General features: G+C 31.5%; 2 protein-coding genes across 2 annotated transcripts; both read right to left on the minus strand.

Moving 5' to 3' along the window:
• Window positions 1–257: 257 nt before the first annotated feature.
• Window positions 258–6,084, minus strand: LOC126844762 (uncharacterized). The gene is made up of 5 exons (XM_050583161.1): window positions 6,079–6,084; window positions 4,807–4,938; window positions 3,627–3,754; window positions 952–1,236; window positions 258–456 (listed from the first exon to the last, which is right to left on the minus strand). Exons 1-5 carry the CDS (start codon window positions 6,082–6,084, stop codon window positions 258–260), a joined length of 750 nt encoding a protein of 249 aa, XP_050439118.1.
• A 1,637-nt stretch (window positions 6,085–7,721) lies between these two features.
• On the minus strand, window positions 7,722–18,816 carry LOC126844763 (ionotropic receptor 21a). Its single transcript, XM_050583163.1, has 10 exons — window positions 18,695–18,816; window positions 11,475–11,777; window positions 10,666–10,868; window positions 10,307–10,444; window positions 10,046–10,213; window positions 9,476–9,717; window positions 9,232–9,372; window positions 8,338–8,533; window positions 8,071–8,269; window positions 7,722–7,994 (listed from the first exon to the last, which is right to left on the minus strand). The coding sequence occupies exons 2-10, from the start codon at window positions 11,760–11,762 to the stop codon at window positions 7,722–7,724; spliced, it is 1,848 nt and encodes a 615-aa protein (XP_050439120.1). The 5' UTR covers window positions 11,763–11,777; window positions 18,695–18,816.

The following is an 18,816-nucleotide window of genomic DNA, read 5'->3' on the forward strand; positions in this document are numbered from 1 at the left end:
AGTCCTTCCTGATATTTTGACCAATTTTAACTCGTCATAGGTTTATCGCCGTTTAGCCGATATACATTTTATTTATCGCGAAATACTATTAATACAAGACGAAGACACTGTTTTTGGATTGGAAATAATTGCAACAACCGCGTCTGGTCACAGTTTTGCGGTATGTTAAAAATAAAATAAAATAAAATTGTAGTTTTTTTCGAGTGTATATTTTATAAAAACAAAATATTCTATCCAAGAAGACAAGTCAAGCAGTATTAGTATAGTGCTACTTGGCCGGATTCGTCGAATCCCGATGCTATCTTATTGTAGTTGACGAATAGTTTTTTACCGTCATAGTCGACACTGTGCGAGCCCCGGCTAACGGCCAGGCTGCCATTTCTGTTGGCCGATAGCGATGCTGAGCTGTGAATGTGCGGTGAAACCACTGACACGGCGTTCCACTGGGGCGACACTCTAATTTCGTTTTCGACATTTTTCAAAATCCTAAAAATGCACACACATTAGAGCTAGCCGCTAGGTACAGTTAGGCAACCAAAGCAATTCAAACTTATTGAATTTGTATTAATAAAATAATAAAATAGGTAAGTGTCATATGATATAAGAAATTCATTAAAAACATAAGTCTGAATACTGCGATAAAACTATATATTTTTTAAGGAGCTCTTTAAATGTTTCATGTGTTTAGTCCCCCTAAATTTCCCTTTAATTTTCTACTATGTATAGTATATCTACTATAGATAGGCAATATTTGTTTATTGATTTATTATGCTACTTTTTTTTTATTTCTCTATGGTTTTAAATTTTACCGTTTTTGTATTGCAGGTTTAATATTAATTTAAGGCTGGGTTTTTTTTGTTTGTTATTGTGTTAAAGACACTATCCTCTACCATACATAAAGTAATGAGTATGATTGATTTCAAGGATAACCGTTTAGTGTTCATTGTTTACCTAGTTGAACCGTCCACTGTCTGAGTGATAATTATATCCTTGTACTTCCAACTATGCGTATTACATTGTGTTACCCAGTGTTTGATGTCAGCCAATTCTTCTCTACACTTTTTGACGCATTCGGTACCGTGGCGGTATCCAACGTAAAACACATCTAACGAAAAGTCGTTGGAAGCTATCTTGAACGGGTTAATGGTGGACCGGACTCCGGCCTCGTCAATTATGTACACTAAGCAATTGGACGCAGACGTGAAGCAAGCGCCTACGGGAAACATTTTCACCGTTCTGAAAATTGCAATATTATTATTTATAAGTACATTATGGAATTTAAAAATGTTTGACTGAGTGACACCTAAAGGTATATAGGGTCTTCAGAATTTCATGGTCTACCGGATTTTTTGATGATATACTAAAATTAAAAAAAATTACCTATGAAAATCATTTTTATTTTTATCAAACGATAATAACTATTTAAAGTTTTTGTACTTTTTTCAGTCACAAGCCAGAATTAGGGGAGTTAACTTTTAAAACTTAAATTGTAAAATATACATTTATATAATAAGTATTTTTAATTAACATTAATTTGTTGAATATTTGATTGGTCGATTACCAATTTTTAAGTCATTACATTTCAAGTTTAAAATTTAGGACAGGATGTGAAAAACGGTTAAGTATTGCGCGCAGATAAAAGTAATATTACAATTTTTTATAGAAAAAAATGTTGACCATTAGGTATTTATTATATTCACGTTGTAAAAAAAAGAAACCATAATTACATAACTTTAAATTGTCATTTGTCGTTAAATATAAGTAATGGTCTTGAACATTCCAGGTCAACACAAGGAAGAATTAGCGCATTAACAATTAATACTGAAAATATTTAAAGATTGTCTGTAAAATAATATTTTAGAGTAGAATTCGTGACGATGCGTCGCCTAATGTAAGCAAACTAAATACTTTACACCATGTTGCGACGCACAGTGGGCACTAGGCAGAAACCTCATTAAAATGGCTATAAGTATAGTTACTAAAAAATGTTTCTAATTTATATATTTTAGTTAAGTATATAGTAGTCTGAGCATTTAGTAAAAATAAAAATATCGTTAAAAACATTGTACCTAACGGCAATAATATGCTAAAAATGTATTTTTGGTCTAAGGAAGGGTTGATTGTCGGTCTATAATAATTCATTGCCATAGTTACCCATTGCTATAGTAATTAACAATATAATGAAAATATTTTTAAATACCTGCCTGTTGACTCTTGATTCTCTCACACATAGTTCAAAGTGTAATTTTCCCCTTTTATTTGGGTTTTTTCCTTAATAAAAAAAGTAAGGTTTGAATACAGATTTTTAAGAAAATTGTATACATTATAGCCTCATTCTTAATCTACCTTCAGTTTAAATTTGAGACCTCATGTCTTAAAACTTAACTTGAAAAATATATAACATAATATGTTATACTTTTCATAATATTATGTTTAAACAATAAACTGTTATGTTTGATATATAGATATTAAATGATATCTGGATATCTCTGGATATTAGATGAACATGAATTGTACAATATACAGTTGCACATACATGGTTATGTGAACTGTACAAAATAGGAGATTTTGTTGAACTTGATTTTGGGAAAACGTTTCGAATGTTTAAATCATGTTTACTCATCACACCTAAGATAAATTACAAATTTTCATTTTTAATACCATCATTCAGACCTTAACCCTAAAAATTCACTTAAAAAAGCGAAATAAAGAAAAAGTTTCCACCCTTTCTAGGGGAATGGATTTATGCTTTGTTTTGGTAGATCCAGACACAAAATAAAATAAAAACATATCATTGTATAAACAATACCTTCTCAGATCCACATCAAAGCTAAAAAGTATAAACAATACCTTCTCAGATCCACATCAAAGCTAAAAAGTAAAAACAATTTTAATTCTGAACAATAAATACACACTTATTCTTAACTAAAATATATGATCAAACATTTGTTTGAGAAAAATACTTTTGGCTACTTTTATTGGGGTTTCTGTCCGACTGTTCGTCGGGATACCGACCATTTTTAAGGAGTTTTGTATAGGCAATATTTAAGAAAAAAGCGGTTTTAGTAAATTTCGACCATGTATATTAATTTACCGGTTAATTTGTATAAAGCTTCATGATATAATTTTTAATTTAAATAGTTTTGTCTATGAGTTAATATAATATACATTTTTTGTCCATCGCATAGGCCGAACCAGTGATCCGATAAGCAATCTAAAAACGGATTTGGATTCGCCATGAAGTTTACCTGAGATCGGTCAGCGTACTTTTTAAAATTATATTATTCCTACTACGCATAAATCACGTTTGACCATTTTATAAAATTTCAAATTTTAAAACTAAAGTTGGAAAGGGTTAAATATAAAAATTGAACAAAATACTCTGTCCGATATCAAGTAAACTTCATGAAGAATTCATATCTGTTTTTAGATTGCTTATCGGATCACTGGTTCGGCCTGTGGGATGGACAAAAAATGATGTGTTTTGGCTGAAAAAAGGTCCCGGGACCTTCATGGAGCATAACAATTTAGATTAAACACTTTTATTATATCTACTCAATGAATTCGTTATTTTCAATATATTATAATAACTATGAAAAGCTAATTAATTAAACTCAAATGTGTACTTGTGGTTATTTCCGATAAGATCTTTCACTTTAATTTCAACAGCTTTGTCGGTTTGGTAAATGGTGCCGATGGAGTGTAGTAACGCGGACTTAGTGCAATCAACGTTAAAAGCGACTGCCACGTTCAACTGTTAAAAGTTTCGAACAAAATACAAAAAATAAATACATTTAACATAATTTTTTAAATAATTTCAATTATTTTTGTTGTATATTACTATTTTTAGTGGCACAGTCAATGCCATAATTCGAGAGAGGGAGCACCAAGGGCATGTGCCCCCTCCCCGAAATATAATTTTTTTAATAATACAATTTGTTAGTGGCACTCAAACTGACGACTTGTAGAACAATACTATCCTTTTGGCCTCAATAACTAGTGCTCCCTGAAAATGATTTCTTGCTATGTTTCAAAATTTGGAGACGAATGACGACTATCTGACGCCATGTCTCATTTAAGGACCCCCATCCAATTTGTATATAAACTATCTTTCAAGAAAATTCTTCGATGTGATTTATAAATATGGTTTTTCAAGGTAGTGTTTTTATTTAGTATCATAATTAAGAAAACAAATAACCGAATGAATAAGGCAAGTGTGTTTGCGCTCACTGTCATCGGTTTGACATTAGGTCGAGCTGTTTTGCTTACAGAGTGAGAACCAATCTAGTTAAAAGGACCCAACATGCCCCTTTAGAGCGACGGACTGTCGACTCTTCTAAAGCCGTCTTGAGTCCGCCAAGAAACCCTCTCAAGATAGCTGCATTAGGTCTTCAAAGCCTGTTTAGATACATCATTGATGATCATTATAATAGTTAAATATTATACTTTTTTTTGCGTTCAGTTGTCCAAATTATTCATCTATTGTCTTTCTCTCCTTGATTGTTTTAGCTTGACCGTCTATTATTAAAATTTGTATTCATCGAATTCATTGCCGATATAAATGAAATAATTAATAATGTAATTGAATTTTTTTAAGTCCAGCTTTCTACCATCATACTTCAATAAAATTTCAATTTTTTGAGAAATTTTGTTACGCAGCAATTTTAAGTTTTAACTTACAATATTACTAATAATAATACTAAACTCTACATTATATTCGTACATTTTTCGCGTTGAAACAGGTAGAAGTAAAAATAAAATCATTGGACTTATACAATAACAATAATATTTTTACAAACTGTTTACCAGTCGGTTTGTCAACCGAACGGATCCGTCTAAGGTGACTTCAACGGCCACGTCGAAAGGCAATTGCAACAATACGGTTCCGTGTTCGGTAGCTGTCACTATAGCTTTGCCTATACTGAGGGTAGCCGGAATCTAAACACAAAAAACAACACTAACAATAAAATGTAACTGTAGTGGCGCAAGTAAAAAAAAATGTTCGTGCATTTTCTTGCTGTTGGCATTTATTATTCGACAATTCGGAGCACGTCAGTTGCGGTGTTAACTGCAGAAGTTGTTCCACTAGACGGCTCTGTGCGTTTACTAGGTCTATGCTTTGCAAAGTCAAGTCCAACTCATCATTTTTCAGAGAAGTACACGCATCGTCTCCTTTTTCGCCTATCGAATCATTCTTCCCATTTCGGTCGTATAGACAGGAAAGCTGCAAAATGGAATCCGGCGTCACACACTCACATATAATACCTATAATAATCTATAAACACTATAGTTTCCATTTAATCCAAAAAATGGAGACTTAATTGAAATGTTGATTGAATTGTATTTTAGGGGAACAAAACTAAAAAAACGAGGCCAAATCGTTGGCGCATAAGTCAAAATATGTATAAAACATTATATTTTTTTGACATAATTATGTTTTATGGCGTCTGTCGACGTTTTGCGACATCAATTTCCCAACAGTGATAAGAAAAAGCGTATTACAGATGAAGAATTAGTGATAGAAATAGCTGTTCCATGAACCTTCTTATAGGTACCATTTATATTTATTTAAAGTATAAATGGTTATAACCAAAAAAAATTATTCCTAAAAGGTATAAGGCACGATCTTCTAACCAGGTTTGGTAACTCCTTACACGGAAAAGCGTAGCCGTTTTTCTCCAATACGGCGGCAACAGGCGTGATGTTATACACACAAAAACTAAAAAGTGTCAGCTGATTAATGCACGCCGGTAGCCACTATATTGGAGAAAAACGGCTAAGTTTTTCCATATAGAGAGTCACCAGACCTGGTTATAAGATCGTGGATAAAATAAGTTCGACTGACAACATCAAAAATAGTTGTTACTTCTACACTTTTTGAGTGCCGAAAATTTGAACACATATATCGAATTTAGCCAACCAAATATAAACTGTTTCAGAAGTCGAGGTTTAATAGATTGCGAGAAAAATAAAAAAACTCCCATCAAAATGAAGCACAGTCATCCTGTACTACAAAACTGTAATCTGTTCATCTAGACAATCGAACATAGTATGAACATTTTAGGATACAATTCTAACCCGCATAGTCGCAATCGACAGACATATTAGGAATTGCATAGACGAGCACACGAATATACACACAAAGACGTATACAGACGGAATGTCAAGTTGTTCTAATATTCGATAAAAATACACTTAAAAGCATCTTTACTTATTAAGTTTACTTGGAACCGGAGGGTGACAATTCCAAAATACTTTTTTTGTTCATGACTCTATACTATTGAGCCATATAAAAATCATAAAATATGTTCCAATTTCGCCTCTAGCGCTTTATAGGAGGAAAAGCTTATCCAAAACAATATCAGTACTTAAAATCTGTTTATAACTATAATGACTTTAATAAACATCGAAATGGGGTGTAGATAAAATATTTAATTAACGTGTATAATTATTAATTAAATTGTAAATAATCGGTTAAATCAAAATAGCAAAAACAGGTTTTACTTTTTTATGTAAATCCAAAAAAGGGTTCTTAGCACTATATGTACTTGTGTGACCTTTACTGTTTTTAGTGTTTAATAATTAATGTCTGTATACAATATATATTTATGAAAATGCTCTTACAGTTTTTGAATATCTTATAGTTCCGCGTTGCCGACTTCCCATTTTATTGTAACAGCTAATAGGCAGCACACTGCAGTGGAAAAAAGTTTCTCTCTAATAATATTAATAATTATTCTATAAATATAGCTCCAATTTATAGTTTATTATTAAAATAAACCCTCATTCGATATTACTATAGTTACGAAATTGATACCGACCGAACCAATACAATATTATTATATAACAATAATAAAATATTGTTTACGACTTATGTTTAATAATGATTTTTAAATTGTTATTCTGATATGATCGTGTATGGGAATATCTAAAATGAATTAATATTCTATATTAACATTAATTAATATTGATTAATTAATTAATTAATATCTGAAATGAATAAGATATAATTGACGTAAAGAGAAGAAATGGGTGTAGTAAATAAAGCAAACAATAGTTACATAGGTTCTAGGAATAAAAATCGCGATTTTTTCAAATATAATAATTGTTATGATTGTGATTAGTTCCGATAAATACGATAAGTTATATTAAAACTGAATTCATTACCTACATTTCTGGTTGAAATGGATACAATTTACAGAACATCTTAAACTAACACACCTTAATCACACAGTACAAGTGTCAATTAAACATAAAAGCCTATTTCAATATGTAAGTAACAAAAAGGCTATGCCATTTATTTGAGTTCAGTAGGTCCATTGTTTGAGAATGTGAAAGGGGTTTTAAAATGCATTCTACTTTAGTAATTTCCATTCTTATACACGTAAAGTTTGACTCAATCGAAAATACACATAAAATATATAACAATATGTATTTATATGTTTAGGCTACTTGATCAAGTTAAACACAAGACGTCTGTTTTATTCAATATTTATGGTTAAATAATAAAAATCGACCAAAAAATACATTAAATTAATTATACAACATTACTTTTGCTAGATCAATTATTTTATTAGTTAAAACAATAGACTAACTACTAACTTGTACTTTTAAATTGATTAAAGTGTTGGTGCCAGATGGTCACAAAAATTCTTTCTATCTGAAATAACTATATAATATATATATATTATATATATATATATATTTTTTTTATTTTGCTTTCAGTTGTTCGTAGATAACGGTCTAAACAGGTCTACCGGGGGCGTGATGTTGATTCCTATTGTAGGAAATAAGGATTGTGAACGTTTTTTTTTAAAAACATTTTCGGGATATACGATTTGAGCTTTTTTTCTTTTGATCCACCACCGTTGCACGTTTTCGGCCAGCAGTATACCGACAGCCAAAAATATTCCGCCACCCAACAGAACGAACATGCCTTGTACGTCGTCTAACGTCAACTGACGGTCTTCCGGTTTTACTTTGTACAATAAAGTCTACGGAAAACAGCTTGTCGTTACACTACTACCTATTTAACCACGCGGTATAATATATATATCATAGGTTATTTACTTGTTTTGATTCAGACCCCTGAATGATTTCCCAGTCTATGTCCCTGACGATTTTATACAGCAATCCGCTTTGCTGGGCCCGCAATATAAAATCGCTAAGAACGTTTCGGAAAACGAAATTCTTTTTGTACGCCAAGCCCACGTTAAACGGAACATAACACTCGGACCCGACGTGAAAGAATATCTTTCGGTTATTGTACCTAAATCCATACAAGGTCATTAACACAATTAGTTATTATTACTAGAATCTTTTTGAAAATTCTCGCACTTTTGTACATAGCTGCTCTGAGATAGGTAAGTGAGCGAAATCTTGGAGCCGAAAAACGCGTAGTCCAATATGAACCTAGTCTTGACAATGTAGTCCATAGCGTCTTCTGTGTTGTTCACGAGCTTTACGTTCTTGAATAATTTTTGTGATACAACGTCGTTGGTAACGCTAAAATAGTTTTGCCAGCCACCCTTTTCTGTAATACTCATGTACAATAATTAATTTGTTATCGTATGAGAAAAGTTTGTTTCTGGCAGTTCTCTAATACCAAAAAATATAGACAACTCTAACCACGGTATTATTATTCATATTATATTTTAGACAAAGACAATAAACTGTGTTAAATTCTTTTAAATGAATTATTGGTTTGGAATATCTTTAAATGTCGCAGGAATGTTATTATAGTATTTACAAGGTAACGTGTAAATGCAAGAAATATATTACCTACTCTACACGATACACAAATCTATAGTCCTATCAAGTTACTCAAAATAGATAAAAATGTATCCAATAATTTCAAGTCCATGATTTTAATTCCATAATAAAATTACCCACGGTGATTATCGATGAGAATATTAATCACATTATCGATGATTACACGGCAAAACGGTCTAAGTGATACTTTGGGTCAAGGAATACGCATATTGTATTATTGGATGGAGAAGAATGTGTTTTATCCAATACTCGTACACAAAAATAGCTGTAAAATGAACACTATATTTTTTCTGCTTAAAAAAGACTGTCTAATCGACAACATTAGGTTTTATTTATGTTATTAATGTTTGAAAAAAAAAATCTCTAGAAAACGTGTTTTATCTGTCCTGAAAACTACGAAAATGTCGCTTAGACCTTTTTTTCCACGTAACCATCGTTGTGTGTACTATTAGCACAAACCAAGTGTAATAATTTTATAATTTTCGTCTACAAGCTCATATGACGTGTCCACTGTCATTGGTTGAGCTGGTAAAGTTATGAACGCTATGATGGAGCTAGTGTACGCCGTGGTGATGATAATGGTAAATATCCAGTAAGTTCCTATGAATACAATATATAAACACAAAATAGTTTATAATAGTGATTGGTAATATAAATAACTATACTCATGGTAGGTTTAAAGTTAGTAGCAATAAATACGTGCCTATAAAAAGTCTAGTGGACCCGGTTTTCGTGTTTGTCCAGGATTTGATCCCTTTGAATGTGAATAAATTTGTATAAGTACCGAACATGTAACAGCACATACTTTCCAACTGTTTGGGACTCTTGCAGAGTGTCTTCACGCTGCGGTTGTTTGTGAACGCTATTGGAAATATTGCCGCTACATAAGTAAACACCACCATCACCCAAATACTCCAATGGAAAGGGCCGAATATTGCTCTATACCTTTACACATAACAGACATTTTCGATCATGCTCAACATAAAAGTAATTAATTTGTTGTTAATAATAAGTATAACTAGTACACAGGATCTTCAGAATTTCACGGGCCACCTAATTTCTTATACTAAAATTATAAAAAAAATGCTCTATTTAAAACCTTTTTGATTTTAGTTAAGCACTAATAGGTAAAAGTTTTTTTCCATTCAGAAATCAGATTTAGGGTAAGTTTAGTACATCATCAAAATAATCAGATGGCGCTTGAAATTCTGAAGATCCTGTGATATGTATACAACAATATTGTATGTGAATAATCGAGTATTTTCTCGTTTACTTAGACAAGGCGTAAGATCCTAACGAGAGAAACGCTCCGCAGTCTTGTGCGATCACCGGCGAGAAGTCCACGTTTGGATAACGATCGCTAGTGATGTACAATCCGGCCACCCCGAGATCAGCCTTTGAGTCGATTAGATCCCCTATTATACGATCTTCGGCTTCGTCCCTAAAATCAATTAAAATTCCATCGATCCGATATAGTCGACGTACAAAATAATATATTAATTAATAATAATTAATAAATTGTACTAATATTCACCTATTTTTAGTCGTACTAGCATCATGTATGTCCAACGTGAAATTCAATATTTGAGAAATCAACCGTAATAATCTTATTTCGACACCATCCCAAGAAGCGCTTTTTTTATTGTAAGTTTCGTCCTTTTTTATATGTGAACTAAAAATAATTGATTAGTGTTTAACGATAATTTCTTTGAATTACAAAACGTTTTCTGTTTTCTCTGGGTAAAACAAATTAAGCCCAAATACTGTTCAAAGCTACTGTAATTTCTAACCAAGATCTGTCCCTTCTGTATCGCGATGGCCGATGAAGATTAGAATTTCGAATTTCTTATATACTTAGGATTTTTAATTTATTTGCAACTCTTTTTATAGTACCTGCGGAATACCAACGGTGGTTTGTCGATTGCAGACACGACAAACCGATGTCCTTGAAACCCGTGAACCAACTTGGCAGGGTAAAGGTTAACTTCCGGTCTCGTTAACCTGTTTTCTTTCCACGTGGTCAGTATCTTTTGGACACTACTTCCCAAGCCGTCCACGTATACATCATGTGTATACAATTTTATATCAGCAACTTTCTAAATAAATACCGTTAAAACAGGATTATTGAACTTCAGTTACTTGCTAGCTTGTGGCTCAAAATTATGTTTCTCTAAAACTGTTAAAGTACGACTTTATTAATAATATTTTTTAAATAAAATTTTAAATCACAAATATACCTCATTTATAGAAACAAAAGTGATGTGAACATTTTAGACCTTATATCGACGTGTCCAACGAAGAAAAAACGTAACTCGATTTAAAAAAAAAAATTTTTAACTGATACACTCGTTTTCTGTATTACCGTCGAAAAGGGTAGTACAACTCAATTATTGTTTTATTTAGAACCTCTTTGGTCGATTCGAGTTATGATACACGTCGATATGTACAATATTGTCTAAGACCTTGTACATCAGAAAATATATTTGGAAAATGTTTAAAATTAAATGGTTTTTAACTTTCCATTACTAAAATCGATAATAGTACCTAAATAATTTTGTAACCTTAAGTTGACTAAAGCCATCTAAGCAAGCCAAATATTTCATCAAAAGCGATGCCAGTAAAGTTTAATCTTTAAGTAAACGGCACATTATATTATTAAAGGTATTAGGTAAGTAGTAAAAGGTAAAATTGACGATGGTTACATTTGTATTCGATTCCTGCAGAGCTTGACCGGTGGCGGCTACCAATAAGTTCAAAACTTTCTGGGCGATTCGACCGCCTAAAAACTCTCGAATCTGCCAACTGGATGCGGTTGTCACCACAAACACCTTACTTTCGACGGCATGTCCAAACTTGACTACTGTGACGTCAGGATCCTGGCAAAATATCATGTGATTCCTACACCCGGGTTCGGCCATTGACATTATTTTCGACGAATATTCGGATATGTGAAAAAGGTCATATGAAACCGTTTCTATAGATAACAACATAAATTTAAGCACGTCCTAAAAAAAACAATAATTTCCTATTTAGTCAAGTTTAATCATTTATTCACAAATATTTACAATGTATAAAAAATAGTCTATAGAAATCTTCTTTTTTATGTATCTATTCTATTGCATACAATATACATAATTGGTGATTATTCTAACAAATTAATATTCTCTATGACTGTTCAAAGGACACATATCATTGAAGGTAGGACCTATTTACCTCTACACCTGCGTATTTTTGGTCAAAAACAACTCATTCTAATTCAAACGTACTGTTCCTCAGAATACTCCGGATTAAAGTTTTAAAAAAATATTTGAGTTCTTCAAATCGTTTTCAAGGCATCGGTCGTGACACAATTTAAAAATTATTTTCAGTTAATTAGTTATTTCAGTTGAAAAATGTTAAAAATTGCATTTATTTATAATGAAATAATTAATTAACTTAAAATAATTTTAAAATTGTGCCACGACCGATGCCGTGAAAATGTGAAGAATTCAAATGTTTTTTAAAAATATAAATTGATGTATTCTTAAGGACAGTACGTTTGAAGTAGAAACATGTGTTTTTATACAAAAATACATCCTATATGCGTTATAAAAGTTGAAAAAAAAATTATCAAAATAGATACTTTTTTCCTATGGTAATATGTATGTTTAAAAATGTTAGCTTTATGTTAAGGTTTAGCGAAAAAGTGCCTATACTATGCGCCTTAATAAATGCTAGTGTAAAGGCCCCTTAAACAATCAGTTTATAACATTATTTTTAACAATGACCAACATACTTACAAAACTATTTAAAAGTTATTAATTAATATAATTAATAATAGCCCAACAGTGCATTTCGTGTGAGCAGCAAAAATTGTTGAGTGTCGATAACATAATTGTACTTACTTTATAGTATAAGTCGTACCCGAACAGATCGTCATAAATTATATTCAAATGACAATTACTCAAGTATTTGTCGATGACATGTTTTGTCAATGAACTTAGAACTTTAATTTCTGATTTATTCTTCTATATGTGGGAAAAAATGTAATTTATGAATGTATTTTAGATTTTAGGTATTATACATTCTAAAAAAAATATTATTACATGAACTAAATTGAGTTGCATAATCCGATTCTCTAAATGTGAAGGCATGTAAAAACTCTTAACAAAATTATTTAAATTCATCTGGCTCATTAACAAAAATAACCACCAATACGTTGAAACTTTCATGTTGTAAAATTTAATTTCTTAAAAATGGCTAACCCATCCAATTCATTCCATTCTGGTTTTTGAGTAAGCTAATAATATTTTTTTTTTAATGTCGTGCAGCTAGACGACAAGTTCGCTGTCACGTCAAACTTATTATGAACTTATTAATAATAATAAAGATTTTAATAACAAACGATGATTGTCTTTAGTTTATTTTTTTAATTATCTTTCACTTCGGTCACGAACTAGATGATTATTTTTTTTTTATTATAGTTGCTGAAGGTCTATTTGAAAGCCGTACAAACATTTTCCTTCATACGAACAACATACAAATGTAATGCGATTCGTGTATAGGAAAACGTCCGTATGGTGTTCAAAATAGACTCCTTGATCAATACAAGTTACAGTGGCGCCGAACACGAGTGTCTGGTAGGGTAAATTCCCCATTGATTTAATGAATGTGGTGGGTAGCTGATCTATACTTAGTGAAAGACTTTAATATAAGGTCATACTATAGGATTAAATATTAATAATAATTGTATGTTATGAGTGAATTTTTTTTATGTGGGTGTGTATAAAATATGTTTTCCCCAATTGTTAGAGGATGTTTCGGTACCACTGACAAGTTATTAATTATTATCAATAACCTAATATTTCTTAATATTTTATTATTTTTTGCTTTCGTTATTTACTCAATATTTTGAATTAACGATTTATGTGTACCACTTATAAAAGTTTAGAGCAATATACTTAAATCCTTGGTCTCTATTAGTAATGTAAATTATTCGAACAATTACAATTTATTGAGTATTTAAGTGATTAGTCATATTATTGATTTTTGTTTTTAAGTATTTAAATACTGTAATAATGTACTAAATATTATAAATGTACAAAATACTGTACTATAATACTTTAATATATTTAAGTATTTTAATAAATCACAACCCTAGTCATTTTACTTAGTTTATTTGGTCCAAGTACTTCAATACAATTATATCAGAATACCATTCCATCTGTTTTTAAAAACAACATTTTTTTTAAATAACAACTGTAACTATATCGATTTGTAGATTATAACAAATTAATGGCTAGAAACAAATCTATCTAGTACCCCAAGGTAACTCATCTAAATCAAACGTAAAAAATTATACACTGTAAAACAATCTGTAAGTCAGATATAGAACTATTATCAAGACTCCTACTAATTTTTAAACACACTATATACTTTTAATGTGGCTCTTCAGAAGCAAACCTAGTCAAAATATTTGTCAAACTGTAGCTCAGACTTTCCACGAAGAAGTAGATGATGAAGATGAATATTTCGCATCATCAATAACACTATTATCGAAACCTTCGACGGACGGTGTTGTTAACAAGTTGGATGTATTGCAAGACAAAATAAATTCTATGACTACCATTTATAATATATTAAGCGAATTTAAACCAACATCAAACTTACTACTACATAATCGATCAGCTCCCAATACATTGAAACATGATACATCGCCTAATACTTGTGAAATAAAACAACAAGCTAAAGACGAGTCAGAAAAGCCACTTGACACCAAAGAAGACAATAATATTCAAACTCTATCAAAATATATAGATTCTATGAAACAGTGTATTATACAATTATCTGAAGAAGTAATTATATAATAACGTCTCAATAAAAGTATAATAAACAAATTTGTTTGTTTAAGGTAACACAAGTAGTAAACAGTCACAACGATTTGAATACAAAATTATCAAACATTTGCGGTGAACCGTGTAAGCCAAGCCAAGAACATTATCATGTCACGAGCTTGACCCATGATAAAAACAGTGTAATACAACCTGAACACGTTATCACTAAAGATCAAAGTATCTCTACATTTTCGAAAACAAAAGCTGAAAAAAACTCTATTAAGCCCAAGAGTAAAGAAGAATTAAAAAACTTAGCTAAACTTCAGAGCATGGAATCCAGTAAAGCTGTTTCCAGTGAATCACGTAAAAAAAAATTAACTAATTCTAAGGATATCACCAAAGGAAAAGTTATAAAACCAGGAAAAAATTCCCAACAAATAAAGACAAATAGTTCATTCCAAGAAAAACCGTTGACTGAACATACGTTAATCGAAAAAAATACATCGACTACAGACTTACAAGAAAAAAATCCTAATATTCTTGTTGGAAACGTAGCCAGAGGGGAAAGTCGTTTGTATTTTAAAGGTGACTGTCTCTTTCCTAACTTAAATATGGTTTTTAAAAGTATAAAAACCACTAACGAAACTAGTAAATCTGTAAATGAGAATAGTCCTTTTGGTGTAAGTGATGATGTCTACTGTGATGGCAGCACTAAAAATTCGGCGAATAATGGCATAAATTGCTATAAGAATCTTGATGCATTAAGATTCAAGGAAATAGAAAAACCCAAAGAAACGCGGTTAGAAAGTAACCTGACTAAATGTGCTGAATTATGCAAAGCATTAAAAACGGAAACTTTACCCGAGAGTGAGTTAAATATGGGTTCAAAAAAAACTGATTTAACAGGAAACCACTGTAATATAAATATTCAAAACTCGAAGATAGCTAAGGGCCTAAGTTTTATGGAAAAATGTGATATAGCATTGAATACTAATGGTTATCAAATAGTAAATGAAATGGTTTTAGAAAAAACGCAAAACACTGGCCATCATAACGAATTGTCACCTCAGCACTGCCATGGTAATTTAAGTAGTTGTACAGTAGATACGGATAATAATAATAAATTTAATGATTTCCAAAATAACTTTGAACAAAACATGACATTAAACAAATGTTTTAATAAAGGTAACAGGACGGACGGAACTAACGAAAAAAAATGTCAACATTCGGCGTTGCGCGAAAACAAAAAAGCAAGTTGTAATCAAAATGGAATATGCAAATTTTTACAATCCCAACCAGTACCCGACTGGATCGTCCAAACAAAACTGTTACCAAATTCCAAAGATTCGAGCAATAAAGCGCATGAGAAAACAGCTGCATTTTCTTGTAATAATGTTTGTCAAATGCTGCCGTCATCTGATCGGACCAATAATACGAAATGTCCAAATAAAAACAACGTCTTAGATACAAATAGTGAAGACAAACAAAGTAATTTTTTTAATTCAACTTGTCATAATAATAGCATTTGTCAACTGCTACATTCACAGCCGGCACCAGAGTGGACAAAATCGACTTCAGGTCTAAATAAAAACGAGGACTTTCACAAATGTGATGTCAACAATCAAGGGATAAAATACCCAAATAATAGTCAGAACAAATACAAAAAAGATGATCACAACCCAGTTGGAAGTTTAAATTCTCCTTGTAAAAAAAATGGAATTTGTCAGTTTCTACAATCGCAACCAGTACCAGAATGGACAAAATCGACGAAATGTCCAAAAGAAATAAAACATTTAGACAAAAAAGATGATCACAACCCAGGTGAAAGTTTAAATTCTCCATGTAAAAAAAATGAAATTTGTCAGTTTCTACAATCACAACCAGTACCAGAATGGACAAAATCTACAAAATGTCCAAATGAAATAAAACATTTAGACAAAAAATATAATTATAAACAAGGTGAAAGTTCAAATTGTCCAAATAAAAAAAATGGAATTTGTCAGTTTCTACATTCACAATCGGCTCCAGAGTGGACAAAATCGACGTCAGGTCAAAATAAAAACAAGGACTTGCACATATGTGATGACGAAAACCAAGAGAACATTTCAAAATGTCCAAATAATAATCAGAACATACTCAAAAAAAATGATCACAACCCAGTTGGAAGTTTAAATTCTCCTTGTAAAAAAAATGGAATTTGTCAGTTTTTACAATCGCAACCAGCACCAGAATGGACAAAATCAACATGTACAAATGAAACAAAAAACTTACACAAAAAATATGATAACAAACCAGGTGAAAGTTTAAATTGTTCAAATAAAAAAACTGGAATTTGTGGCTCTGTTCAAAGTAAATCAACTTGTATAACTAATATCGAGGGACAGCCTGCAGAGGAAAAAAATAATAAATTGTCTATAGCTGAAGTAAAATTACCTAACAATTCTCCATGCTCTCAAAAAAACCCTATGTCCAATCAACCTACATACAGCCCATGCTCAGCAAATACAAACGGAGACGCCCAAATAGGCTCCCGGGATTATCCATGTGATAAATGTAAAGCATTATACATAAAACAAAATACCGATTCACAAAATAAAAAATTAACAAACTCAAAACCGCAATTTAATAAAGCGTTAGAAGACGAAATTTTGCAATGCCTAAACGGGAATCCATGTAATAAGAGATGTCCCATATTGGTTAGCGGTCCAGACTCTCTGTTGAACACAATATCCTTACCAGTAATTTCGAAACAAGATACAAATACCTTGGAAGATGAACACAAAACGACTAGAAAATGTCCATTTTCTCAACAAGACGTCGACGCGACTCTTAAAGATGTGTCAAAACCCGAACAAGACTCTTTGTGTACAAAAATATTAAGCCCCTGTGGAACGTGTAACCACAAAAAAGCAACAAATTGTGAAGCCGAACGAGTGAAAGAAAATGAAAACGTTGCACAAGAATCAAGTAAATCTACCAAAAAATGTCCATGTTCTTCACAAAAGAGTGATTCTTATGATCCGCCAAATAACGGAAAAGACTCTTCCACTGAAAAAATATTAAGCCCCTGTGGAACGTGCAATCACAGAAAATCAACAAATTGTGAACCTGAACAAGTGAAAGAAAATGAAAACGTTGCACAAGAATCAAGTAAACCTACCAAAAAATGTCCGTGTTCTTCACAAAGGAGTGATTCTTGTAATCCGCAGAATAGCGAAAAAGACTCTTCCGACACAAAAATATTAAGCCCCTGTGGGAAGTGTACTGCGAAACCCGTGACCTCGTATACGGAGTCGTCTTGTCAACAGACTAGGCAACCAAAAAATATAGCTCCAGGTGTAGGGTTCAGTTCATGTGATTCGACTGTAGCCCGCCCTCGACCTGATAAAACCAAACAAAATAATGACCCGAAAGAGAATGCCCAAGCGTTAAGTCCATGTGCGTTTAATGCGACAACACCACAGACAGAAAACCAACCAAGTTCACAAACCCAATGTAATTCTAAGTGTCCTCAGCCCTCATGAAATCCTAAACAAAGTATTAAAGCAAATTAATTATCATAAATGGTTAACAAAGTTGTATTTAAAATTTACTGTATGTAATAAAATACTGATGTAGTATAATTACACGAGCTAAATTTTAAAAAAAATGTTTGCATTTCCAATTTTTATCTAAGCAAATATCTATTTTGCTTCCTAAAGAATCATAGTACTTATTAAATATCAATTAAAGACATTAAAACTTGAAAGACAAAAGTTTTATTGTTAATTGTTTGATAGTGAATATATTGACAGCAAAGTACGTATAATTATTAAAATAAGTAAAATAAAAAAATGGCAGTACATTGAGACCGATGAATAGTGGGCGAAGCATATTAGGGGGTGCAGGTCACAGGCCTATAGGAATTATTATGTCTGAAAATGATGAAATCACTCAAATAACTCAATTAAACGCTTTAATATGAATCTATAAATGGAAGAAGTACCAAAAAACGATAAACGTATTGTAAAGTTATTATGTACTTAACATTTTGTTTAGTATTAATATACGTTTTATGACCTCGACCCTGGAGTAAAATCCTTATCATATAAATGACACAATTTATTTACTTAATTTTTTACTGTTTAAGAAATTCCAATTTAACAGCGTCTAAATTGTTGAGTAGGTACCAATCGTACCCATATGTTTATGATACCTAGTATGTTATGTATAAATCAGGCATAAAATGTTT

This window comes from Adelges cooleyi, unplaced genomic scaffold (genome assembly GCF_023614345.1).
Source record: "Adelges cooleyi isolate 19-005CV unplaced genomic scaffold, UGA_ACOO_1.1 ACOO_flye_CR_arks_rails_tigmint_CR_PRNA_651, whole genome shotgun sequence".
Lineage (NCBI taxonomy): Eukaryota > Metazoa > Arthropoda > Insecta > Hemiptera > Adelgidae > Adelges > Adelges cooleyi.